Source organism: Herpailurus yagouaroundi, unplaced genomic scaffold (genome assembly GCF_014898765.1).
Source record: "Herpailurus yagouaroundi ecotype Mexico unplaced genomic scaffold, PumYag 188, whole genome shotgun sequence".
NCBI classification, from domain to species: Eukaryota; Metazoa; Chordata; class Mammalia; order Carnivora; family Felidae; genus Herpailurus; species Herpailurus yagouaroundi.
The window spans coordinates 20,577,865-20,605,651 of NW_024412419.1; the positions used below are offsets into that span (position 1 = coordinate 20,577,865).

The 27,787-nt window shown below is 40.6% G+C and overlaps 1 protein-coding gene across 16 annotated transcripts in view; it reads right to left on the reverse strand.

Moving 5' to 3' along the window:
* DTNB (dystrobrevin beta) overlaps positions 1–27,787 on the reverse strand; it is a 215,950-nt gene that overhangs the window by 60,951 nt on the left and 127,212 nt on the right. For 13 of the 16 annotated variants that reach the window (XR_005797200.1, XR_005797199.1, XR_005797198.1 and 10 more), the window contains exons 9-10: positions 17,035–17,112; positions 822–911 (exon numbers count right to left, since the gene is read on the reverse strand). Coding sequence is in view for 13 of the 16 variants with exons in the window: in XM_040496241.1 (XP_040352175.1) it covers positions 822–911; positions 17,035–17,112 (168 nt within the window). In the remaining 3 variants the exon portion in view is untranslated. Of the gene's footprint in view, positions 1–821; positions 912–6,392; positions 6,486–13,840; positions 13,881–17,034; positions 17,113–27,787 lie in introns of those variants that run through there. The other 3 variants (XM_040496239.1, XM_040496236.1, XM_040496240.1) reach the window with 2 other exon arrangements.

Consider the following 27,787-nt stretch of genomic DNA (forward strand, 5'->3'; position numbering starts at 1 on the left):
TCCTTGCAGAATGGTGGTAGGTGTGGGCACAGAGTGGACAGGTAGCTTTGTGTCTGCCTGAATGTAACAGCACTTAGATTGGTATTAATCCTTTTAAAGGGTTAACTTTGCTAGAGTTAGTGGTTATCAAATGTTTTTCCATCCTAACCCACTGAGGAACCAGGCATATTCTCACATTAACAGTGAGTCCCTACCGCAGTTGTCAAAGAAAGGGGTACATGGAGTTATTATAATACATACAACATGAGGAGGGATATATGTTTTGGAAAAGGCCCTGTGGTGACAATGATCCAATATCACTGCTGAAAACCACTGGTTCAGTTAATCAATGATGGATCTGGGAGACAGAGACGAGGATGTAGCACGTAAAGACGTTCTAGGGTGATGGCACCTTAGACGAGACAAAGTGAGACATCTGTGGGTTGATCAACCTTAAGCCCTGAATGTCGACAGAAAGGGGTCATTATTTAGACAAGAATGAACAGTGAGACGTGGCATCAGATAACTCTGTGCATGTGCATCTTGAGACTGCACATCTGTCTGAGATTTGCTCAGCCTTTATGTGTGGGCCGAAGGAAGCAAACTCCATAAGAGCATTTCTGACTATATGTTTAGGTAAGTGCCCGGGCTTGGCAAGGCTCCTTCTCTTTCAGAAGTTAATGCTTTAGCAATTATTTAAGCTCTGCCAAACATAGCTGGTAGCTTCTCAAGAAAAACCCCACATCAGAGCTTTTTCCAGCTGGCAACCCCAGGTAACATAGCTCTCCCTCCCTCTGATCAGCCCTTGGCTACCCGCCTGCTGCTGCTGCGCTACCACTGACCGTGCACAGTGTTGCAGACGGGCCACATAGGAGGCTATCAGCGCATGCTCATCGGCCAAGTGACTGGGTATATCCTGGCTATACTGTAACCTAGGAACAATGGAGGCAAAGACAGCAAGCACGACACAGACACATATAGAGCGAGAAATGAACATGGATTAAAATGGGCAAACTTCAAAGAAAAATAGAAAAAAAATCATGATAAGGAAAATAAAAAAACACAATGCATAATGGAATATGGTGTTAGACCATAGAGAATACATTTCACAAATCCTTTGGACAAAAGCAGTCCCTCAGGAAACAGCCTTGGTTGACTGACACTTTAGGCTTTGAGCAGAAGAAACCAAGGAGGGGTCGCCAAGGAGCCTTGCCCACCAGTCTTACCCAGGTTCTGGGCTCTGGGATGGACGCACCATTTTAGGGAATGCCCTCTGGCAGGAAAACAGGCAGCCTGGGTCTATTTAACATCACTAAACGCCCTCTAATGCTTTTACAGCTTTTGTCTACACATTAAGAGATTTTCAGTGTCGCCTCATGATACCAGTTAAACCTTTTTATTTTTATAAGGATACTGCCTTTAGCATCATTCTATTTTCTCCCATAAAACTGATACTTAAACCAAACTTGTCAGAGTTGTTTCTCATTGTAAAACACTGTATACATTCTGAGTGAGGCTCTTTTATAGACATTCCGTAGGACCCTGCACATGAGTTTTTAAAAATTTTTTACTCCAGAAATGTTAAAACGTGCACAAAATAAACTAATGACTACTTTTCACGTACCCAACCTCAAAGAAATCAACATTTTGTCAACTTGCTGAGTCTATCCCTCAACTTTTTGCCTTGAAAGGGGTGGCTGGAGAAAATCCCAGTTTATTATTTCATTTTGGAATACTTAATTTATATAGCCATAATGCCATCATCAGACCTAAACACATTTAAGAAAAAGTTTTAATCCAACCCATCTAAAAATTTCCAATTTAATATCCATTTACATTTAAAATCAAGATCCCAGCAAGGTTCACACACTTTGCATTTGGTTTGTATGTTTTTGTTTTTAATCTTCCTTTTCCTTGTTTCTTTCATGTCATTTGTGAAGAAAACAGCATATCCTACATTCTGGATTTAACTGATTGCTTCCTTGTTGCCATTCAATTTGTTTCTCTATTCCCTGTGGCTGGATCTGGATATATGATTGATGTTTTTGCTTTTGTTTCATTTTTGAGAAGAGGCTAGAATCTGTCATAGGTAATACGGTGCACTTACAAATCAAATAGGGGCACATAATGGAATATAAACATTGATCAGTGAATTCAGAAGTTATTGGTCACATCTCTCTAGTATAAAGTTCCCCACCAATTTTTCACCTACTGGCTTTAGCATTTACTAATGAGTCTTTCCTAGATTCATTAGTTCTTGTGGGGTTGCAAACGTCCAGTTTCCAATTTTATCATCTTTTCTGCATTTATTAGTTTATTTGTTTATCATGAAATATCATTCATTCAAGAAAGGTAAAACAAATGGTTGACATTTATTACTTAACAAATTTCAGAACAATGAGTTAGAGCCCTAGTAACCTACAATGATTACCAAGGAGTTTTGTTTTTTTTTTTATCATTATGATCTCATAGATTTTTATGTACCCGATTGCTTCAATCCATTATAATAATATTTTAGATGCTCAAATTACCCTGTCTTTGGCCAGTGGGAGCCCCCTATAAGTAGGCTCCTGTGTTAATCTAATATATCCATTAGATATTATCAGCTTCCTTGCTTGGCACAGTATGATGTCCCAGTCTCGTCTTGTGCATGTCCTGCCCCACATCTGGAATCAACTATTCTTTCAAGGATTCCAGGTTCCCGTTACTAGGAAAGAGTATTTAGAGACCACAGTCAGGGTACTAGGGTGCTCTTTATTCCTGGAGTATCATCACTGCTTCTAGAACTTTTCAGTGGATAAAGCTAGGAAATCTATGTATTTTAGAAGAAATAAAAACAGTTTCTCTCACTACTTTCAGATGCCATTCAATTTTCTGTTAGCGTGCATTGTTTTTGAGAAATCACTTCAAAACCATATCTTTGGGGGCACCTGGGTGGCTCAGCCGGCTGAGTGTCCGACTTCGGCTCAGGTTATGATCTCACCATTCGCGGGTTCGAGCCCCGCTTCGGGCTCTGTGCTTACAGCTCGGAGCCTGGAGCCTGCTTCAGATTCTGTCTCCCTCTCTCTCTGCCCTTCCCCCACTTGCACTCTGTCTCACTCTGTCTCTCAAAAATAAATATTTAAAAAAAGTTAAAAAACAAACAAACCTTATCTTTGTTCCCTTGTATATAACATTTTGTTTTCCTCTAGCTGCTTTAAATACCTTTTTATCATTGGTTTTCAGCAATTTGATTGTGATGTGCTTTGGTATGGTTTTCTCTGTTTATCCTGATTACAATTTGCCGAACTTCTTTATCTATGGGTTTATGGTTTTCATTTAATTTGCAAAAATTTATTTGGAAATTTGGAAAAAAAATTTCCTGGAATAATTTTTCTCTCCTCCCTCTTTTAAACTGCTTGACATTGTTGCGTAGGTCTTGAGAAGCTCTGTTAATTTTTCAGCCACTTTTCTGTGTTTCATTCAATTTATTATTTATTTATTTTAGAGAGAGCAAGAGTGAGCACAAGTGAGCGAGGGGCAGAGAGAGAGAAGCAGGGCTTGAGCTCACCCGACGCGGGGCTCGAACTCATGAACCATAAGATCATGACCTGAGACGAAGTCAGATGCTTAACCAACTGAGCCACCCAGGTGCCCCTTCTGTGTTTCATTTTAGATAGTTTGTATTGCTGTGTCTTTAAGTTCAGTGGACTTTTTTTGTCTACAATTTCTGATCTACTGTTAAGTCCATCTATGGAATTTTTCATTTCAGGTACTATCCCTTTCAACTCTAGAAGTTCTATTTTTCAATTTAAAACTTTGTCATTGAAGTAGAATATATATTCAGAAACTTCCAATATGTTTACACTTGGTTCTTTTTTATTTTCATTTTTCTCATTACGTTAATATTTTCCTTTGCATTTTTCTATTTATTGTGAGTGTTTTAAAGTCCATGTCTGCTCACTGCATCATGCCTGTTATTTCTGGCTCTGTTTGTGTTGACTAATTTAATTCTGGTTACAGGCCATACCTTCCTGCTGCTTCCTATGTCTTCTAAATTTTTACTGGATGATGGAAATTGTGAGTAGTATGTTGTTGAATGTCTGAATTTTGTTGTCTTCTTCTAAAGACTCTAGTAGTCAGTTAATTTACCTGTGGACAGTTTGGTCCTTTTGAGGCCTGTGTTAAAGCTTCATTAGTGCAGATCTATGGTAATTTTTATCGAGGGATATTTTCACCCTGCTCGTAAGGTGTGGCCTTTCCGGGGTGCTCCAAGTGTTCCATGATGTCTCTATTCTGGTTGATTGGAACCCAAACAACGGCCTGAGCTTGAGTAGCTGTTCTACTTTCAAATCCCTGGGAGTTGAGTTGTTCTTTCCCAGGTAGCTGTTCTTTGGTGGTCCTGTGAAATCTCATTCTATGCACAAGCAGCTTGTTTTCAGCGAAAGACTTAACAGACCTGTATGCAGATTTATGGAGCTCTTTCTCTAAATGCTTCCTCCCCTCGGGTATTCTACTTGGCAAATTATAGCCTCCCTAAACTCCAATCTCTGTCTTCTTATTCTCAGCAAATAAGGCTTACTCTGCTTGTCTCTGGCACTGGAGTTTGGTAAATGCCTCCCAGCAGAAAGCCTGGGCAATCATAGGGCTCTCCTCATTTACTTCCTTTCCCTTGGAGAAGAGTCCTGCCCTACTTACTGTCTAATTTCTGAAAACAGTGTTATATTCAGAATAGTTTTCTAGACGTTTATAGTGGAAGAGCTAATCTTATAGCAATTACTTCACCATGACCAGCGTGGAATTCTCTCCCATAGTAACTCATTTTGTATCATACTTTTGTAAAGTATTTGTCTACTTCAAACTAAAAGTTAAAACAAAACAAAAGTGCTTCTTTCTAAGACAGATTGAAAAGTAGCAGTGTTATATAAGGCCATCATAAGGGTTTCAGCTTTTACTCTGATATGAGAAGTTATTGGTGGGTTTTGAGCAGAGGTAGGGTATGAAAGAACTTATATTTTAATAAGATCATTTGCACTATGGAAGATAAAGTGTCAGAGAATGGGGAGGCAGCAGCTAATTAGAAGCTTCCTGCAACGTTCCATATGAGAGACAAGAGTGGCCAGCAAAGTAGCAGTAGCTGTAGAGATGTAAGAAATAGCAAGATCTTGGACAGATTCTGACAGTATTTTTGGATAAAGCTGATCTAATAATCTGACATTTTTGACGAAATAAGCATCAAGACTTCTGACCGAGCAACTACAGGAATGAGACCGCCATTAACTGAGCCGGTGAAGACCCTGAGAGAAGTAGGTTTGGTTGGGAAGATACAGAACTCAGCTTGGGACATCTAACTAAGGTATGCATTAGATCCAAGTGAAGATACCACTGAGGAGGAAGATAATGAGGTTAGAGCTCAGCAAAAAAGGTCTGGTCCGGAAAAATAAGGTTAGAAGTCACTGGTACGTAGACGGTATTAAAAACTGTGAGTCTGGATGGGATCACCTACAGTGAGGCCAAACAGAAAAGAGAAGTGCTCCCTGTGGCATACTAACATTTAGAGTTCAAAGAGGTATGGAATAACTAGCAAAGGGGGCCAAGAAGGAAGAGGAGGAAAAGCAGAAGAGCACAATAGCTGGAGGCAAGTATAGAAAGCGTTTCAAGTAGAAGGGAGCGATCATCTATGTCAAATGCCATGGATAGATCAATTAAGATAAGTCCTGAGAATTCATCAGTGAATTTAACACTGAGGAAGTCACTGGTCTCCTTGAAAGAACTGGTTTGGCAGCGAACAGGATGTGAAAATCTGACCAAGGTGCGTTCCAAAGGGAATGGCAGAAAAGAAACTGTAGGCATTCACTATAGAAGCAATAGTCCAACTAAACTCCATTTTAACTTTCCATGAAAACTGCTATTCAGAACTAGTGTCTTTGGCCAGATAATGAGGAATCTAAACCAAAATGAAAGGCATTATCAGTAGCCATCTACAGTATATAAGGCACTTAAGTGTCCATATATTTTCTGACAATTCTGTGTCAGGGTATGGGTGTTATGTTAGATATACATGTGATAATATATACTCCATTGAAAGATGTACCTGTGTTTCCAGATTTTTTTCCTTTAAATTCTTTCCTTTTGATAAAATATAAATCTATATACAACCCCCAACTTATAAGTAGGTTTTGCTTTAGAAATCTGTTTTTCTAAAGCAAAGTCAGTAGTTTGGAATAGTTTGGAATCCCACACAAGTGATAAATACATAAAATAATGATAATGATAATAACGATAGTAATAATGATAATAATAATAATAATTTGTTCTATTCTAGGCTGACACATGTCAATTCCATCCATAAAAGTAAGTGATTTTCACGGCAGAATATACAATAGTTCTAGTAGTATTTCTGATGGAAATTTGGCATTTGAGTCAATGTCTGGAGCACCTACTGGATGTCAGGCACCGTGCCAGAAGAAGACATACCACAGTAAGCAGGATCCAGACACGGCTGCTGCTCTCTTGATGTTAACAGTCTAGTAGAAAAAGAGATGATCACACAAATAAATGTAAAATGGCTAATATAGTAAGTGTTAAGATGACAGGGACACTGTTCTTCTCTAAGAAAACTTAATAGGGGTTCCTCGTTGGCTCACTCAGTAGAGCATGTGACTCTTGATCTCAGGGTTGTGAGTTCGAGCCCCACATTGTGTGTACAGCTTACTTAAGGAACAAAACAGAAAAAATAAAACAAAACAAAAAAAACAAAAAGGAAGAAGAAGAAGACATAAGAATAGAATGTTGTCCAGTTAGGGAGATCAGCAAAAGCAAGGGTGAGTAGAATAAACCAGAGTTAAAAAAGAGGAGTGACAATGAAATGAGCACATCTCTCTCTGCAGCATACTTTCCTTCCCAAGACACCCTCCCAGCTCTATGCATTTGAAACAAGCTTCTAGGTGCTCCAGATGCACACTCCAGGGTGACACCTGCTCTCCAAGATGATGGGGGCCTTTGAATCTAAGGCAGAGTGTCTCATGGCTTCAGCAGAAGCTCCAGTGGCAGCAAGAGAGGGTGCTTTGGCAGAAGTTAAGAGACACACTTGTGGGGTCAGGACACAAGGGAAAGGGATGTGAGTGGTGAGGGTGGGGACGAAGGGTAAGTTGTGGTGGGACAAGGTCAGAAGCAGAGGCTGCTTCTGGAGTGGCAGTTTGTAGCCCCGGAGCAGGACTCATTGCTCGGCAGGAGGCAGGAGAGCACAGCATCTGAGAGAATGGGCTCTGGAGTGAGGCAGGCTTGGGTTTAATCCATACTCTGATACCTGCTTGCTATGTGAACTTGGGCTTTAATCTGTCCACAGAGAGATTCAGTCCCCTCATCTGTAAAATAATATAAAATCTACCTCATGTATTACTGACTTTAGAGAGTACAGGAAGGATTACAGAAGATAATGTAGTAGTCATTATCAGCAGAGTACCTGTGACCTTATCACAGACTTTCACATATGCTCTTTTGCTTATTCTCAGAATAATCTTACCAAAAGGTATTACTGTAATCCTCACAAGTTTACATTTCCAGCTCTGACCTCCCCCTGGAGCTCCAAGATTGTGTATTAGAGGGCCTAGTCAGCATCTCCCCTTGGCTGCCTAACAGGCATCCCAAACTGAACATGTTCAACACAGAGCTCATTCTCTCCACCCACTTCCTCACCTGCCACTCTCCCAGGCTGACCAGTTGAAAGGAACAGCACCACCACTCACCCAGTCACCGAGCTCAAAGCAGAAGTCTTCTTGTTTCTTCTTCTCATTTCCTTGTGCCCCACATCCAATTCCTTAATCAGCCCTCCTGGCTGCCCTCCGAAACCAGCCCCCTTCACTGCCCCCACTGCTGCCATCCTTTCTATCTGGCAAGTCTCACCAAGTGCCACCCAACAGACCTTGACTGCCCTCCTCTTCCACTCTTGCCCACTACAGTCGATTCTCCACACCACAGTGAGTGATCTTTTAGTAGTGGGGGTGATGAAAATGTTCTAGAATTGATTGTGGTGATGGCCACACAACTCTGTAAGCATACCCCAACCCACTGAATCATACACTTTATGTGGATGGATTGTATGGTGAATGAATTATGTCTCAGTAATCTATTAAAGAAATAAATAAACAGTTCTGAAACCACTATCCATGCTATCAGGGCTAAACAAATAGGCAGAGGGATGGTGGGTGATGGGGGCCGGGTTTCTTACTCTTGGAGAGGAAAGTTACAGATAACCAGGGGTGGGGCAGCTATAGTGAATCATGCAGTACTGGAGTAGAACCAGATACTTCAGTAGAACTCATGTCCTTTATTTCTCTGCCCTGAATGGAATAAGCAGGCAATGTTAATAAGATGCCACATGCTTGAAGTAATTGAAGAAGAAAACCCCTTTCCTAACAGAAGAAGTACTGATTAAGATACAAAACAGCAGCACGACTTGAAGAAAAGGAGTAAGTTTCTGGATAAAGCCTCGTGAGTCCTCACTCTCAATGAACATATAGTCTAGAAAAGCATGGAACAAACAGGTAATTATGATACAATGATATGTACAACATGCTATGAATCACAGAGGAAGAACACTTAACCTAGTTGTAGGGGATTAGGGAGGGCTTCCTGGAGGAGCTGAAGCTAAGTTCAGAAGGAAGAATTAGATGACAAAGAGAGGGACATAAAAGGAAAAAGGAAGGGAAGGCACAAAAAGGAAGGAGCAGGTGCAGAAACCTGCTTGGGTAACTGTAAGTGATTTGAGTAATTCTGGGTGTAGAAGCCAAATAAAAAGAATGAAATAAGGTAGGGCTGGGGAGACTAGCGACCGTCACCTTGGAGCAGCCTCCAAAGCCACACTGAAGAATGTGGGCCTAATCCTGTAGAATTGTGTTGCCACTAGCCACATGTACCTGTTTACATTCAAATTAAGTTAAAATTCACTCCTCTGTCACATTTCAAGTGCTTGACAGCCACACTTGGCTAATGGCTACCATTCTGGTTTCTATGCTATTGGACAGTGCTGTAGAAACAAAGAGCCACTGGAAAGTTTTAACCAGGAGAGTAACATCATTAGATCTGCATTTCAGTAAAATGTCTGGTAACAAAGAAAGGACTAGATTGGGGGTGAGGTGGGGAGTAGACTGGAGATTTCCTAGTAAGATCCATGAAAAAAGTAGGAATTTATACCACAGCACTGATTTGTTTTAAATATCTGCTTTACTATGGCTAAGTTAAAATACTGTAATAGTTTGATGTTAGAAGAAGTGAAGAGCCATGGTTAAACTGGATCACCATAGGAATTTCAGCATTGCTATAGGAATTTCCATTATAAGTGCAAGCCTTTGGCACACCCCTTTCATTACAAAGCAGCATACTGCACGGAGTTGGCTTTTTTTTTTTTTTTTAATGCTTATTTATTTTTGAGAGAGAGAGTGCAAGCAAGCAGGGAAGGGGCAGAAAGAGAGGAAGACACAGAATCTGAAGCAGGTTCCAGGCTCTGAGCTGTCAGCACACAGCCTGACGTGGGGCTCGAACCCACCAATAGTGAGATCATGACCTGAGCTGAAGTTGGACGCTTAACCAACTGAGCCACCCAGGTGCCCTGCACTGAGTCAGCTTCTTAAGAGCAGATGTGGTCAAGATACTCAAGTTAACAGCCTCCAAATGTGAAAAATGTGTAAAATTGTGTGTATGTGGGTTCTGTACATTTGTTGGATCTGAGTATGTGCCTGCCCTTTGCTAGTGTGAATGTGAGGTAGCTGGAAGAATCTGGATGACAAGAACTCATGCTATGGTCTGGTTCCTCTGTGTCCCACAGGCACTTCTAATTCAACATAATCTTGCTATCTTCCTGCCCAAATCTTCCTCCTGTGTTTCGACCATAAGTACGGTAAGCCAGAAAGGAACCTGGAGGAGAATCATCTATTCCCTTCCTTGGCCCCCCACATCCAAACTCCACAGAGTTTGGATCACTCTGTGGATCACTCTCAGGATCCCTCAGGCATCTCAGTCTGAACACACAATGTTGAACTCACAGTTTTTCTCCCCAGACCTGTTCCTTCTTCCCCTCTGTTCTGCTGACAGTACATAATGGATGTAATTCTTGCTCAGGTTGAGGACCTCCAGCTTCAGTCCAATGAGAGGAGGTAACTATTACTTCAGTGCAAGGAGAGGAGTTACTATGCTTCTGTAAGCTTCAATTTTCCAACCTTAAGCTTTAAAGTATGGACTTGGAAATACTCAAGCTTTCTGTTTGTACTAACCTGAGTTAGAACTGCTGAAGGGTTTACCTTAAATGCTTGAATGGAAATGGAATTTAATCCCAACCCAGAGGCAGCTAAAACCTGGCTGATTGCCTGGGCCATCAGATGGACTTTGGAAATCTGCCAACACTGAGGACCCTGCAGTCACATAAAATTATGTGTTAATTTTCAATTACTCTGCTTTTCTGTCTCTCAAAAATAGATTGGAGAAAAAAGTAATTCTTGTGTTGTCTCAGATTCTCATGAAGAATTCATGCAAGCTAAGTTGTTTCATGATCGTGCTTAAACCCTCATTAATTCTTGCTTTTCAACCAAACTCACTCTCATTTCACAGGAGGGAAGAGCACCAATAGCCTGAGTCCACAAATGGATAATTTCTGGCTTGGCCAATTTCAGTTTGCCCCCTTTCTTCGTTTTGCCAATATTTCTGTTGTTCTCAGTCTAAAAAACAACAGACTGTGGCTTCTGTCATTCTTCAGTATTCTGTAGATAACAAGATAAAACCTTTACCTTGGCACCCACTCAGAAAGCCATCGTAATACTATTATAGTGCAACGCATCTCTTAACTTGGTCATGTGTCTTCAGCTCAGAAATAATATAGAATATGGCATTTTCTGGCCTTTAAAAAATACTTTTCCTTCTTGTGAAGTATGTGTTAAGTTAAAATTTTTTGACTGATAAAATCGTGCCTTTACTTATGATTCCTAGTAATTGGTAACTTCTTAGAATTAGTGGCTCTAATGTCTACGTGTTGCTACCCAAAGATGGTGGCACACAATACATCTTTATAAACCAAACAGACTAGAAAGCACTGTTTAATATTTGAGGAAAATAAAAATGAGGTGGTAGGGGGGTAAAAAGGGCCTCCTGAAACAAATCTATGCTAATGCGGGAGTGATATAATCTACTTAGGTATGCAATTTTTTTTTCAGAAATCACCCAAAAAAGAAGTCTATAGCTAATGTCTCTTCAGCACCCTTACCTTCTCTGCAGACAGCAGACCCCCTTCTTTGGAAAACCGACCCCTACCCATTCAACCGTGGTAATCTAGGTAGGGCCACCAAACAGAAAACCCCTGGATGGGTATAACATGATCTAAGATGGACCAAAAAGAACTCTCACTAGGAGTTTCCAAGTTGGAACTAAGAGAAAGGCAATCGCTATAGGGTTGAGGTTATGAAATATGAACACACAGGTCTCACGGATATATTCCCTGCTGTGTGAAAGATAACTATTATAGGGAAGAATCAGCTGACATACAACAGGGAGGAGCAAGGAGCATGAGGGTAGCAGAGGGAGACAGGGAAACACCTAAGTGAGTTATAGCCCCCCTGGCTCTGGTCATCCCTGAGGCCCAGCCACGTACAGCCCTGCTTTTCTTCCCCCAGTTTGGCTACAAAAACAAAAAAATCTTCTTGTTTTCCCTAAGCTCATCCAAACTGAGCTTCTGTCACTTATAGCCAAGGGTTCTGACTAAAATAGAAACTGATACTAGAAGTGGGGAGTAACACTGAGTGGAACTAGCTGAGTCGGGTTGAGGAATGGATGGCAGCAACACTCCATCCCAGGGAGGGGACACATCTATCTTTGCTACGTGGCCACTAAGAAAAGCAACTGGTTCAACTGTGATCTTAAGGATCGTGGGGCTTCGATCTTGTGCCCCTGATGGCTGGAGTTCCAGGCACCGGAGAGGAATAACAGGATGGAGCAGTGATTTCCTGAAGTCTTCAGAACGAAGGGAGGGAGATGGGTTGTCTGGAAGCCAGTTGCTTCAGCCCACCAAGGGTGAGATAATGAAGACAATTAGGATCTCCTGGGGGCTGTATTGTTCCAAAAACCCCAAATATCAACCTCAACTCTTTGGCAGAGGGGGGTAGGGACAATTACCCAGTCATGTGGATAGTCTGTGGTTCGAAGCGCTTCCTGTACAGACTACCAGCTAAACATCCTGCATCCTCCCTTTGCCTTCTAATTCCTGCAGCGGGCCTTCTTCTGGGCTCCTCTCCCCATCCGCTTATGCTGTAGTCTTCTCCAGTCTGTAAAATCTCTTTCCACTCACCCACCTGCTTTGCTGCTTCCAAATTCTTGTTGGTATGGTCTCCTCTTTCATTTTTCTTTCTTCTTGCGGGTTTTTACTCAAAATAATCCCAACACTGTCATTTTGGTGGTGTTTCACAAGGAAACACAGCAGATGTGGCTTAATATGCCATGTTTTCTGTCACCTCTCTTTTCCCGCTGTCCGAATTACAATTCTCCTACTTTCTGATCTCTACCTTTGTGGACTGGGTGCAAAGTGCTTACAACTTATCATTTGCTTCAGGGCAGGAGGGGCTAAGGAGTCATAGAAAGACACACCTAGACCTGACCTGGGTGAATGGACATAATCTATGTAACCAGGGTCCAGGGCTGTTACAGCACGTGGACAGACTCCTGGGAGAGGCATGCACCCATTTGCAGTTGTACGTGGAATGCTACATTATGGGAAGGAAAACCCTAGGAGAGGAAACCTGTATGAGAAGGTGTGTGTATGTATATACTTTTGCACACATCTGTGTGCTCGGTAGCAAAACGGTGGTCTGCCAACAGCCTCTGTTATTTGTCCTTCCCACGATCTCTCTTTTCTGTTCTTGACAGTATGACCATCTTTTGGGGACACACTCCCTCCTCTGTTTTGATGATGTAGGTTTAATGGGTGTGGCCTACCACATACACAAGGGTGGGCAGTAATCCAATCCAGGACAGTTAAGAACCCTTCCTTGGAGTTTTCTAATCGAAGGGAGGAAAAGCATAACTTCTTGAATGCCAATGCTGTGGCTGTGCATCTGAAGCCATCGGCGGTATTGAGAAGTAGGTGTTTCGCAGCAGTAGGGAATGAAGATGGCATTCTGTGAGTAACCAAGAGATGGAGAAGCCACAGATAGACATCCCGACGGCTTTTAAGTTGCTTTTGTGATCCGTGGACACTTCTGCCTTTGCTTTCTGCTTTTGCCTTTGTCTTTGTGGGTTTGTCTCTTTTTGTTTTCCTTTTTGTTTTTTTAACTATAGTAAGAACACATACCATAAGATCTACCTGGTACTAACTACGAGCACAATGCTATAGAGCAGTTCATTTACAACCTTTTCATCTTGCTTAATTGGGTTTGTGCATTTTAAGTTAAATTTTAATACACGAAGTTAAAAGAGTTAATACTAATATACCAACTGAATGCACAAAGCAAAAAGTGTCATATTGGAAGTTTTTGTTACTGCCATAGTTATATGAACTGCCCACAGAATTGTAAAAGTTTAAATATTCATAAATGACGCTAAGGCTTTAGAAGACATTAGAAAATATTGGCATAATTTTCGATATTGGTCTGAATATATGTTATGATTTAAAACAGTATAACAGTGGGTGCCTGGGTGGCTCAGTTGGTTAAGCATCCAACTCTTGGTTTCGGCTCAGGTCATGATCTCATTGTTCATGGGCCTGGGCCCGTGTCAGGCTTTGTGCTGGAAGTGCAGGGTCTGCTTGGGATTCTCTCTCTCCCTTTCTCTTTGCCCCGCCCCCCGGCTCGCTCACTCTCTCTCTCAAAATAAAAATGAATGAATAAATAAAATAATACAGTACCTTAGTCCAGAGACTAATACCACCATTCACATTCTGAACCCTGGGGAAAAAGAGGGACAGAAGCAAGCCTTGGAGGAAATCCAGTAGAAGGGGGAGACTTTAAGCCTCTATTTTAAAGTTTTGAAAGTTTTTTGTTGTTTGTTTTTAAGTACATTGTTCTCGTTATTTTATTCTATTTAATTTTTTTAATGTTTATCTATTTTTGAGAGAGAGAGACAGAGCATGAGCGGGGAAGGGGCAGAGAGAGAGGGAGACACAGAATCCAAAGCAGGCTCCAGGCTCTGAGCTGTCAGCACAGAGCCCGACGCAAGGCTCAAACTCACTATCTGTGAGATCACGACCGGAGCCGAAGTCGGACGCTCAACTGACTGAGCCACCTAGGCGTCCCTCTTCTGGTTGTTTTTAAAGAAAGCAAATTTCCAGGAACTATTTAGTCTAAAGCAAAGATGAAATTTCTTTCCAATTATAGAAATTTCAATATAGGAATACTAGAAGAATATTATATAGAGCAAATCCCTACAGTGGACCCTCTCAGGAACATAATTCACAGCATCTCACGTGACAGCCAGCATCTTTGCCATTGATAAGTTTTTCTTCTTTAAAAAGTCACTCTTACATTTGTGAGCATCTTCTATTTGGACTCACATAGTATTTTTGACCCTTGGAGCTATCACTACTTTCATATGCACTGCCTCCTGAAAAGGCAGAAACTGTAGCTCTTAAATTTTTCCTGCATTTTTATTACTGTGCATGTTCTTGTCTGATTCAGTGATTTATGTCGTATGCTGAGTCCTAAAGGAAACTTCTTAATTCTGGAGAGTAGCTTTATTCTCCTTGAGGATTCTCTGCCCCAGCAGAGAAAGGTTCTGTATGACTGGGATGATGTGCTGGGTTCCTAGCTTTCACCAGACTCTGGAGACACACGTCTAATGACATTTGGAGGAAAAAAGAAAAACTGATGAATCCTTAAGGAAGTAAATAGAATACTAGTTGGAAATTTACATTGGTTTGGTAACTTGGGCCACAAAAAGCCAAACCTAACGGATTATGCAATTGATGCCCACGTGTTACATCATAATCTCATCCTGAATATAAATGAAATCTAAAATTCTAAGGACTAAATTGTTAGGATGGGAGCATCTTGTTCCCATATGGCAACTACTCTTCTTCATAAATTATAGCGCTCAGTCTTCCTTTCTGGCCTGCTAAGGGCTCTGGCTGCCGTTGTTCTGCTGGTCAACGCCTACAAAGTCTGTGATAACCACCTCTAGGAAGGACCAAGTCTACTAGACTTTGCTACAAAGAGTGTCATCTATAAGTTATTGTTTCTTCACCACCTCTTCTCTCATCAGTTTAGTTAATTTTTTTTAATGTTTGTTTATTTTTTGAGACAGACAGAGACAGAGCACTAGCGGGGGAGGGGCAGAGAGAGAGGGAGACAGAGTCCCAAGCAACTCCAGGCTCTGAGCTGTCAGCACAGAGCCCAATGTGGGGCTTGAACTCAAGAACTGTGAGATCATGACCTGAGCCGAAGTCAGATGCTTAACTGACTGAGCCACCCAGGCACCCCTCATCAGTTTACTTCTTAAATAGTGAAAACAATATCTTAAATTTTCGCATAACCCCACAAGGTAGACACTATCATTGTCCCCATTTTATATATTTAAAAAAAGAAGATAAAAATCTTGTTCAAGGTCAGGTGAGAGCCAGGACTTAAAGGCAGCCAGTCAGGCTCAAGTCTATGCTGTAGTCAAGAATACCACTTAAATCTGCTCAAAAGAAGCGGTAAGGGGGGCGCCTGGGTGGCTCAGGTCACGATCTCGCAGTTTGTGAGTTTGAGCCCCGAGTCAGACTCTGTGCTGATAGCTGGGAGCCTGGAGCCTGCTTCAGATTCTGTGTCTCCTAATCTCTCTGCCCCTCCCCTGCTCATGCTCTGTCTCTGTCTCTCTCAAAAATAAACATGAAAAAAAAAAAAAAAAAAAAAGAAGCGGTAGTGTCTCAACAAGGCTGTAGGCAAGGACTCTTACCTGGTCGTCTTGAGTTTCCTAGTGGACAACACATTATCAGGTCACTCTGATTTAATCCCAAAACCCTCTATTCCAGTTTACTCCATAGCTTCCTTCTAAGGCTCTTTCCCAAACTTGCTTGATGATAAGAATCACCTGGAATACTTATTGTTAGAGGTGTAACTTCTCAAGAGCTCAGGATCCACTGGGTCTGATGTGGTCCCAGAAAATTGTATTTTTAATAACTGACCCACGTGATTCTTTTGAATCTTCTCAGCAGTCAAGTTTGGGAAAGAGTGCTCCAGGAGTTTTAGCCAATGAAAACAAACACAGTTGATCTTAAGTATCATATATTATATGTTAAGTCACAGTATTATTAAGCAGATGACATTTCTATAGCTGAATTAATCCAAAGCAATCAGTACATATGGCACAAAGTAGTTTTTCTTCAGGAAGAACTTGGGGAGTTGGTTGGAATGTCTTTGTTTTTTTGTTCTCTTTTGGGTGATGACTGTTAGAAAGGATTCTTTAATGGCTGTGCCCTTGAGGGAGTTTCTGCAATACTCTCATTATGGAACAGCTTAAATCAAACAGAAAGTAAGCCATTTTATAGAGTTCTTTTAAAGTCCTGCCTGAGAGAATTTTGGAGAAGAGTAAATTAAATAAAGAAGAGAAAGGACTACACAGTTCTAGCTCCTTGTAGGACCCTAAAGGAGACTCTCTGTAAAACTAAGAGAAAGACCCAAGCTTTTCAACTTAAATGTTTATGAATCGTATACACATTGATTTAGGAGAATTATCAGGGATTAATTCAGTTCACACAGTCTAATCAAGAAGCAGAAGCGATCTTCAACATTTAAAGAATGCAAATGCAAAATTGTTGAAATTCATGATCATCAAAATATTATTTAATGTTAAAGAAGAGGCTTTCCAAAGTGCCAAATCTGCTTTGACACTATGTTCACTGCTTGTCACAAATGAAGAGTTTCCACCTCAGGCACCACTCACAAGCAGACTCCTTTGGTGCTACATTTACGAGTTAGTGGGGAAAAAAAGAAGAAAAAAAAAATCACAAAATAATTTTAAAAGACAGTTAAAGGAGGAGAATTCTGCCCTGTGGAATCTCTGCTTCCCCGGCCAGGCCTGTACCCAACTCTGAGCAGTGACTGAGGCGTAGACCCTACATACCTCTTGGTGGGGGTGGGCACCCCAGAGGACAGGTGGCTCACCATGGTGTCGTTCATGTTGGCCAGAGGACGAGGAGGACTGAAAGGAAAGACATTTACATTATATTAATAATTACCAATAGGACCGGGGAAACAAATGAAAGAGTGATAGGGGCAAAGGAACCAACTATCATTGCTTCTGATAAGCACAGTAGGATTCACAGGGAGGAAGGGTGGAGATGGATAGGTGCAGCCCAAGCAAACTCAACAAGAAGGGTTCTTTCACTCAAAGCCAAAGGACCACAGAGCTGCACTGCACCAAGAGGAGCGACTGGTCACGCACACACCATGACAGGGATGTAATTTCGCCGGATTTTGTTCCGTAGTTTTAGTGCACAAGAGACTGAGTTCTGCTACTTAATTAGTATCTTTGTATCTTAGGTGTTTCCAGGGTTACGAGGTGTTTGACGTTTGTGGTATATTATGAGGGTCACAATGGCAACTTGCATGTTGTTCCTGATTTGGTTAGAGTTCACTGTCTTCCCTTAGATTTGGGTGGACAGACATGATGATGAGGGCAGTGGAAAGGATTAGGTTTCCCGGGCATACCTGAATCAGGTGACAGCACAGTGCAAGCCTGAGGAGGGGAGTGAGACAAAGCAGGAACAGAAAGAAGGACAATGTGTCAAAAATGGGCCCGTGATGGAAGAAGAGATGGGCAGGAAGGCAGCACAGCAGAGTCAAGAAACTGGCAGCTGGGCACAGGGGGAGGGCAGAAAAGAATGATGGGAAAAGCCCATCAAAATAGACCAACATAAACACAGGATCAAGTTGGGAGGTGATGGGGAGACTCTGATGCCAAAAGATGCTATAGCCATAGCACACGTTTGTCATCGGCAAGAAAGGGAAGATCACAGATGAACAAGATGGATTTAGTTTGCATACTTTTTACCAAAACAGGCTGTTAAGTACTAAATTCTTTTATTAATGCCTTACTAGAATCTTAACAATCAATCCATATTTTATACTTATCCTCTAATCAGAATGCTTTTTTTTTTTTAAGTAGGCTCCATGCAGACTGTGGATCCCAATGTGGGGCTTGCTTGAACTCACAATCCTGAGATCAAGACCTGAACTGAGATCAAGAGTTGGACACTTAACCAACTGAGCCACCTGGGTACCCCTAGAATGCTTTTTTTTTTTTTATAACATAATCTAAATTTAAATTATAAGGTAAGTACATTTGATAACTCGTCTGTAGCACTGGTTTTCTGGACTCAAGATCTAGTGCTCCTTTTTGAGAAAGTCTTAAAAGAATGAATCCAAACTTACCAAAAGGAATCTATGATTTTGCTCTTCTTCCTCCCCACCAAGCTCAGCTACACAGGGTTACTGTCTTGCATTGGAGCCACATGACTATTGCTAAATATTACTCCTGGGAAATCTCTCACTTGCTTTCCTAAGTTGAAAGAAGTACTTTTCAGAGAAATTTGTCCATCAAAGCCAAAAGTCAAGCAAAGAAGTCCTTCTTTCATATTTAGGTGCTTGGGAACTAGCTCCTGGTTTCTCCTTATATTTAAGTGCTGAGTTAATTATGTAAAGTGATTTTGTAGAGGTTATACTTAGCAAGTCTTGGTGAATATTAAGGGACCAGAGCCTTTACTGTTTTGTAGGTTTTACAATACACTCAAAAACGCAAGGGAAAATTTTCAGGTTAAGCCAAGGACTACCTACCTACCTATCTCTGTATCTATCTATACACTCCTCTTTTTTTTTTTTTTTAACCAATTTTATTTCTGGGTAGGGAAATATTTTGTTTATTTATTTATTTTTGAGAGAGAGTGAGAGAGAGAGAGCAAGAGAAAGCACATGGTGGGGCAGAGAGAGAGAGAGAGAGAGGGAGAGAGAGGGAGAGAGAGAATCCCAAGCAGGCTCTGTGCTCTCAGTGCAGAGCCCGATATGTGGCTTGATCCCACAAACTGAGATTACGACCTGAGCCAAAGTCAAGAGTTGGACACTCAACCGATGAGCCACCCAGGCACCCTGGGAAATATTTTTAATGGTTTTCCATTTAACAGAGAGGATTAATTTATTATTAAAGTAATTAAATTGTTAAAGTAATTCGCAGGGAACAGATTTAGGTCTCTTGACTTTTAAGCCACAGTACTATGTTTATTTATTACACATTCCTCCCTTTATGTGACAAGTTGCAAAGTAAGACATTCAGAACTGAAATATGCTTTTCTAGGCTAGAATTTAATTCCACATTATATATTTCCCCACCTATCTTCCAGGCAGATATCCAATATTGCCTCCCACACTTTCAAGCCTATTAATGCCAAGTAGCTGTGCTGAGTTATAATCAATGAATCAATCAATCAATCATTTTAGGCTAATAATAAAAATGAACAGAGATTAACTTTAGTTCTAATGGACTAAATGTCCAAATGGAACAAGGAGACAATTCCTATGAAAGAAACAAATCCAACATCACAGCTTTTCATCCTTGAGGGCACCAGAAACATTCTGGTCCTGAAAACAGAATGGGCTTTGCTCGTTTAATATATTATTATTAGTGACCCATTTCCCAAATAAGATAAGGACATGTTCATGCTTTCAGAACTAATACAGATACCTAGTATTTTTCAATATTGACGATACTACTACATTCAATTTCCTTTCTGACATTCTCAGAGGAAAAATGACAATAGAAAAAATTAAAAAAAAATTTCTTACACATGGATCCATGTGATAAAATTTCATGATTTGTAGTATTTTGTTTGGTCTGATGCCACAAGACTTGTTAACAATCATCTCTATCTCTTGGCAGATAGCATGCTCAATTATTATCATTCTTTTAATGTTTATTTATTTTGACACAGAGAGAGAATGCAAATGGGAGGGACAGAGGGAAAGGAAGAGAGAGAATCCCAAACCGGGTTTGATCCCACAAACTGTGAGATCATGACCCAAGCCAAAATCAAGAGTCGATGCTCAACAAACAAAGGGCCCCATGCTCAATTATTATCTTTTAGCACATACATCAAAACCTCTTCTCTAAACTCAGAACCAGACAGTAATGACTACATTGTAAGTTGGAAGCTAATCTTAACTCCCCCCAAAACTTCATACCCTTTGTGAACTTCTAGCACATTTTCCCAGAGAAATAGGTACTATGTGTTCATAGTCCAAGATGAAAGAGGAATTTGAAAACATAAAGGGAGTCTTTACTTAGGATCTACCACTAGACCCACAATTCACTGTGAAAACCAACAACTCAGATGTGGTCCTAGGAGATGTGATACACCAAGAATGACTTCTGGCTTAAAAAATTTTTTCATATGTCCAGTAGGACACAGATGAAAAAATGCTTCCAGGTGTGAAGTAGACATTAACAGTACCAGTTTCAGAAACTTACAAGGCAGAATTGACACAACTCATCAGATCAGCTTTGTTGGTCTTCTTTAACATGCAAAACCGTGTTGAATACCTTGAACATGTCACCAGATGTTTTATATCTACCTTTGATGAAGATCTCAACAAGGCATCCTTAGAAACTAATGAGTTCCCTGATACCCAAATGACCACCAACCATCTCTTCGTATAAATTTGGGAGGTTCCTTCTTTGTTCATAAGACGTGCCAATTTTTTGAGGAGATAGATGGATGATACAGACAGAAGGCAATCTGCTAGGCAGAAGTAGTCGATACAAAAGAAGACATGGAGAGAATTTTTAAAATCTTAATCAAAAAGAAAGAAGCATTCTTCCTGGGTACATACTCACAAAAGATAAGTAAGGCTATCTTCATCCCAATAACCTAACTACATATTGATGAAGACAGGTATGTAAACAGATCATCATAATGCAAAGTAGTGAAAGCAGCTAAAATTGAGGAGTCAAAGAAGAGCAGTTACTCTTGGAGGAAAGGAGGGGCAATGGGAGTGAGGCTGAAGTAACACTGAGGAGTTTCTCAGATACAGAAAAAAGTTAAGGGTACCCTGGATGGATGAAATGGTATGGGAAAAGGCACAGAAGCCCAAAAGTACATGGCATATGTGGGTTTAACTTATTTGGCTGGACTCAAAGGCACTTGAAGGGGAACAGCTGAAAATGCCTCTGGAAAAGTAGATTAGGGCCAGGATGTGAATGAAGCCTGTTCTACCACAAGCTAAGAAGTTTGGAATTTATACCAATGGCATTGGGGGAAACATGGAAAGCTTTTAAGCCAAAGGATGATGTACCTATAGATGGGCTTTGAAAAGGTGACCCAAAAAGGTTGTGAATAAATCACTAACTTTAATCAAGGGTATGCATAGAAATCATCTGAGAAGCTTTGAAAATAAGATATGCAAGCTCTACCCTCAATTTAATGAACCTGAATCTTGAGGAGAAAGAGGAGTTTTTTCTTTAAAAAAGTTTATTTATTTATTTATTTATTTATTTATTTATTTATTTATTTATTTATTTTATGAGAGAGAACACAAGCAATGGAGGGGCAGAGAGAGAGAGAGAGAGAATCTGAAGCAGACTCCAGGCTCTGAGCTGTCAACACAAAGCCCGACACAGGGCTTAAATCCACGAACCATGAGATCATGACCTGAGCCAAAGTCAGACACTTAACCGACTGAGCCACCCAGGCGCCCTAAGGACTTTTTTCCTAATGCATACCCCTTTTAAAAATCATTTATGGACTTTCAAGTTAAGATGGAGGGGTAGCATGGAGACCCTCAGCTTGTCTCATCCCTGAAATGCAGCTAGATCAGCACCAAACAATTTTACACACCTAGGAAATTGATCTGAGGATTAACACAACAATCTGCATAACTTGAGCCAAAGAACTTGGCAGGTACCCAATGCGGAGAGGTGAACTGGGGGAGAGAAAAGCCGTGGAGCATAGGGAGCTGTTTTTGCAGACAGAGGACAGAGAAAGGGGGAGAGTATGGTGTATTGGGAGAGTGCAAGAAAAACACTCCCTCGAAAGTAGCTGGAGAGAAAGAGAGAGAGAGAGAGAGAGTAAAAACACCTGCAGGTGACTGAACAAGAAATCTGTTCCCCAAAACCACGGACAGGAAGAAAGGAGTGTTTTTCAATAGCATCAGGATTCTAAAAACAGTGGAGCATGGAGTCTGAAGTTCCGGAGTTCAGTCCTGGTGGTGCTCTGGTGGGGAACCAGGGCAAATCCCCAGGAGCAGGCAGCGGGCTCTGTCACACGGGTGCCATGCGGGGAGAAGTGGTTCCCCTGCAGGGAGTGCATTTGGTAGAGGTCATATGGCCTCCCACAGGCAAAGGTCCTAGTGGACCCCATAGAGCAGCCACATTTGCTGGTATTGGGACAAAGATGCCAGAGTGTGATGAAACCTCATGCTAGCTGTGTGTTGTGATTTGCCATAATCTCTGAACTTCTGCTGCTGTCAGATTGCAGGAACATTTTCTGGGCAAGCTGGCACCCGGCCATTGCACTCCGCAAGATCCTCCCCCAGAGAGTCGGCGGGGGTCCAAGACACAGGGGTCTCTGAAGTGTGGGGTTTTGAAACACAATCCCATCTGAGATAAAACTCATTCTATGAAGCCAGCATTACCTTGATTCCAAAACCAGACAAAGACCCCACTATAAAGGAGAACTACAGACCAATTTCCTTGATGAACATAGATGCAAAGATTCTCAACAAGATACTAGCAAGTGTTATTAAAAGAATCAAGAGAATTAGAACTATTCACCATGATCAAGTGGGATTTATTCCTGGGATGCAGGGCTGGTTCAATATCTTCAAATCAATCAATGTGATACATCACATCAATGAAAGAAAGGATAATAACCATATGATCCTCTCAACAGATGCAGAGAAAGCATTTGACAAAATACAGCATCCTTTTTCAATTAAAAACCCTCAAGAAAGTAGGAATAGAAGGATCATACCTCAAGATCATAAAAATCATATATGAAAGACCCATTGCTAATATCATCCTCAATGGGGAAAAACAGAGCTTTCCTCCTAAGGTCAGGAACATGACAAGGATGTCCACTCTCACCACTGTTATTCAACATAGTGTTGGAAGTCCTAGCCTCAGCCATCAGCCATACACAAAGAAATAAAAGGCATCAAAATCAGCAAGGAGGAAGCCAAACTTACACTCTTCACAGATGACATGATACTCTATGTGGAAAACCCAAAAGACTCCACCAAAAAACTCCTAGAACTCATCCATGAATTCAGCAAAGTCGCAGGAAATAAAATCAATGCACAGAAATTGGTTGCATTTCTATACACCAATAATGAAGCAGCAGAAAGAGAAATCAAGGAATTGATTCCATTTACAATTGCACCAAAAATCATAACATACCTAGGAATAAACCTAACAAAAGAGGTGAAAAATCTATACACTGAAAACTATAGAAAGCTTATGAAAGAAATTGAAGACGACACAAAAAAATGGAAAAACATTCCATGCTCATGGATTGGAAAACAAGTATTATTAAAATGTTGCTACTACCCAAAGGAATCTACATATTCACTGCAATCCCTATCAAAATAACACCAGCATTCTTCACAGAGACAGAACAAACAATCCTAACATTTGTATGGAACCAGAAAAGACCCCAAATAGCCAAAGCAACCCTGAAAAAGAAAACCAAAGCTAGAGGCATCACAATTCCAGACTTCAAGCTGTATTACAAAGCTGTAATCATCAAGACAGTATGGTAGTGGAACAAAAACAGACACTTAGATCAATGGAACAGAATAGAGAACCCAGAAATGGATCCACAAACGTATGGCCAACTAATTTTTGACAAAGCAGAAAAAGAATATCCAATGGAAAAAAGATAATCTCTTCAGCAAATGGTGTTCGGAATACTGGACAGCTCCATGCAGAGGAATGAACCTGGACCACTTTCTTACACCACACCCAAAAATAAACTCAAAATGGATGAAAGACCTGGGGCGCCTGGATGGCTCAGTCGGTTGGGAGGCCGACTTCGGCTCAGGTCATGATCTTGCGCTCTGTGAGTTCGAGCCCCGCGTCGGGCTCCTTGCTGACTGCTTGGAGCCTGGAGCCTGCTTCAAATTCTGTGTCTCCCTCTCTCTCTGCCCCTTCCCCATTCGCACTCTGTCTCTCTCTGTCTTTCAAAAATGAATAAATGTTAAAAAATTTTTTTTAAATGGATGAAAGACCTAAATGTAAGACAGGAAGCCATCAAAGTCCTAGAGGAGAAAACAGGCAACAACCTCTTTGACCTTGGCTGCAGCAACTTCTTACTTGACATGTCTCCAGAGGCAAGAGAAACAAAAGCAAAAACGAACTACTGGGACCTCATCAAGATAAAATGCACAGTGAAGGAAACAATTAGCAAAACTAAAAGGCAACTGATGGAATGGGAGAGGATATTTGCAAACGACATATCAGATAAAGGGTTAGTATCCAAAATTTATAAAGAACATATCAAAATCAACACCCAAAAAACAAATAATCCAGTGAAGAAATGGGCAAAAGACAAGAACACTTTTCCAAAGACATCCAGATGGCCAACAGACACATGAAAAGATGCTCAACATCACTCATTATCAGGGAAATACAAATCAAAACCACAATGAGATACCACCTCACACCTGTCAGAATGGCTAACATGAACAACTCAGGCAACAACAGATGTTGGCGAGGATGTGGAGAAAGAGGAACCCTCTTTGCATTGCTGGTGGGAATGCAAACTGGTGCAGCCACTCTGGAAAACAGTATGGAAGTTTCTCAAAAAATTAAAATTAGAACTACTCTACAACCCAGGAATTGAACTACCGTGTATTTATCCAAAGGATACAAAAATGCTGATTTGAAGGGGCACAAGCACCCCAATGTTTATAGCAGTGCTATTGACAATAGCCAAAGTATGGAAAGAGCTCAAATGCCCGTCAACTGATAAATGGATAAAGAAGATGTGGTATATATAAACAATGGAATATTATTTGGCGATCAAAAATGAAATCTTGCCATTTGCAACAACATGGATGGAACTAGAGTGTATTATGCTAAGCGAAATAAATCAGAGAAAGACAAATATCATGACTTCACTCATATGTGGAACTTAGGAAACAAAATAAATGAACATAGGGGAAGGGAAAGAAAAATAAGATAAAGAAAGGGAAACAAACCATAAGAGACCCTTAAATACAGAGAACAAACTGAGGGTGCTGGTGGGGTGCTGGATGGGGGGATGAGCTAAATGGGTGATAGGCATTAAAGACAGCATTTGTTGGGATGAGCACGGCGTGTTATATGTAAGTGATGAATGACTAAATTCTACTCCTCAAATCATTATTACACCATATATTAAGGACCCTGGATTTAAATAAAATTTAAAAATTAAAAAATAAAGTACAATGTTTATGAAGATTTTCTAAATGTTCATTTATTTGAGAGAGAGAGAGAGAGAGCATGTATGCACGCAAGCTAGGGGAGGGGCAGAGAGAGGAGAATCTTAAGCAGGCTCCCCACTGTCAGCAATAAGCCTCACCAACACAGACAGGTTGAGATCAGGACCTGAGCCGACATAAGAGTAGGATGCTCAACCGACTGAGCAATCCAGGCACCCCTATGAAGACTTTCTAAATGCTTACCACATAAGAGGTAAAAAAGGGCATGATAACTACGGTAATACTAACAATTATTGAATGTTTGATGTATACCTATCAGACACTGTGTGTAGAGCTGTAAATATATCATTTTATCTTCACAGTAACCCTGTAAATAGAATTATATATACACACAGCGTGTTCTCAGCTAAATAGTAAAAGTAAACAAAGTAACTGAAGGAAATATGTCAAAATGTTAAGAGAAGTTGAATTATGGCTAGTTTTTTCCTTCTATTTATACTTTCTTGTACTTCCCCAAATTCTCCGGTTTGATTTTTCCTGATTTCCAGAGAAAAGGATGCTCAATGTTAAAAAAATTATAAAGCAGAAAAAAAAAAGACAAAAAAAAAAAAGAAGCTATAACATCGAGTCAAATTGTCTAAAGTGAGCCTATACTATTTTTTGTTATCATAAAGAAAGTAAATTGAAGGAAGATGTTTAACTGAGGGACTGTGAGTAGACAAAAGACCTTTAAATGATTTGAGTAGATGCAAAATTGTACATCCCCTCAGCACCCTCACCACCACAATCCCCCAAAAGAAAGTTAATAAAACATACTAGATCAGGGTACATTATCTCCTCTACCAGACTGTGAGAAATTTGTGTGATTTTTTTTTTTTTAATCACTGTATTTCAAGTACCTGGCAGAGTATGAGACATGGAGCAGGCTTCTGGGAAATATTTGTTGGTCACAAGTTAGCACCATGATGCAGAATACAGAGGAGTGCAGTGTATAAGAAGTAATCTTTCTGTTAAATTCAGGTTTGGTGAAACTATTCTTGGAGAATGAAATAATGACATTATTAGCTGTTATATTGGGTAAGTATATTGGTATTGCTTGCAGCCACAGCAGGTTTTCATCTGTGACTGTGTCATGGAATCAGCAGAATGGGGTGTCTTAAATAACAACAACAGCAACACTTGTTGAGTGCCTAATATGTGTCACACTCAGTTCAAACATTTCCCAAGGGTTCACTCACTTAAACCTTACAGCCTTCGATGAGACAGATACTATTACTAACGCTATTTTACAGATGGAGACACTAAGGCACACTGAGGTCACAGCCAAATCCTGGCAGAAGGAGGATCTGAACCAAGGCGGTACTGCTCTTGTGTCTGTTCTTAACCATGGTGTAGTGTCTCTGCTACCTTTGATTACTGCACTTTCAGAAAAGCTTACTTAAGACTGTTTAGTCTATAAATTATAAACAAAAGCAAGGTGTTAGATCAAAGTTCTTAAAAGGTTGTTTCTATAGGAAGGTAAAACAATATATACCTGGAGTAGTTTTGGGGTGCTCTACTCTTTCCCCTATCACATCCTTAAAGCTCTGTATCATGAATGCCTATCTGAACTCAAACCATCTGGCTGCAGAGCTCTCATCTTTCACCACCTCTAGGCTGCCCCAAGGAAAACTGGGTAAGTTAGATCCTTCAAAACAGATCCTTCAAAACAGATCCTAATTTATTAAGATGAATTTAAAATCTAATCTTAATTTCAAAGGTGTTATGGATTCCTCATCTCAGTCTAACAAAATACATAGGTTTAATGAGCAAATTATCTATTCTATCAGCCAGACGACTGATTAAAAAAGAGAGAGAGATTTTAAGACTGGGCTCAGGACCAACACTGCGTGTAATTACTTGTTTTGGTTTTCTAAGTTGACCTAGATCCAGAGGTAAATACTTTTTGGGTAGAACTCTCTAACCAAGGATGTGAAAGTATAATGTTGTTGTTTAAGCAAAACTGCTACTTAAAAATTATGTGTGAATGAAGAGACACAAGAACAAAGCCAACTGAAGCCTGAGAGAACACTGAGGTCCTGGGCACCTGTAAGTGTTGTCACTTCTGTAGGTCCTTCGACAGAACCTATTCTGTAGGAAGTCATCCAGACAGTGAGATACTTTTAACCCCACCCTAGACTTTTAAAAGTATTTGCTCATTATCTTGCTCTTCTTCCCAGAATATTCTCCTGTTTGTAGAGGCTAAGACCGTGATCCTGCAATTCTCTTTTACCTTGACAGCTACCTGCCAATCATATGCTTGGGGACTCCTTAACCAGATTTTTTGGTTTCTGTTTATTACTGTTAGCGTGAAAGGGAAAAAGATTATGCTGTATGCTTTCATTTACTTGATGATCGCCCACAACGAT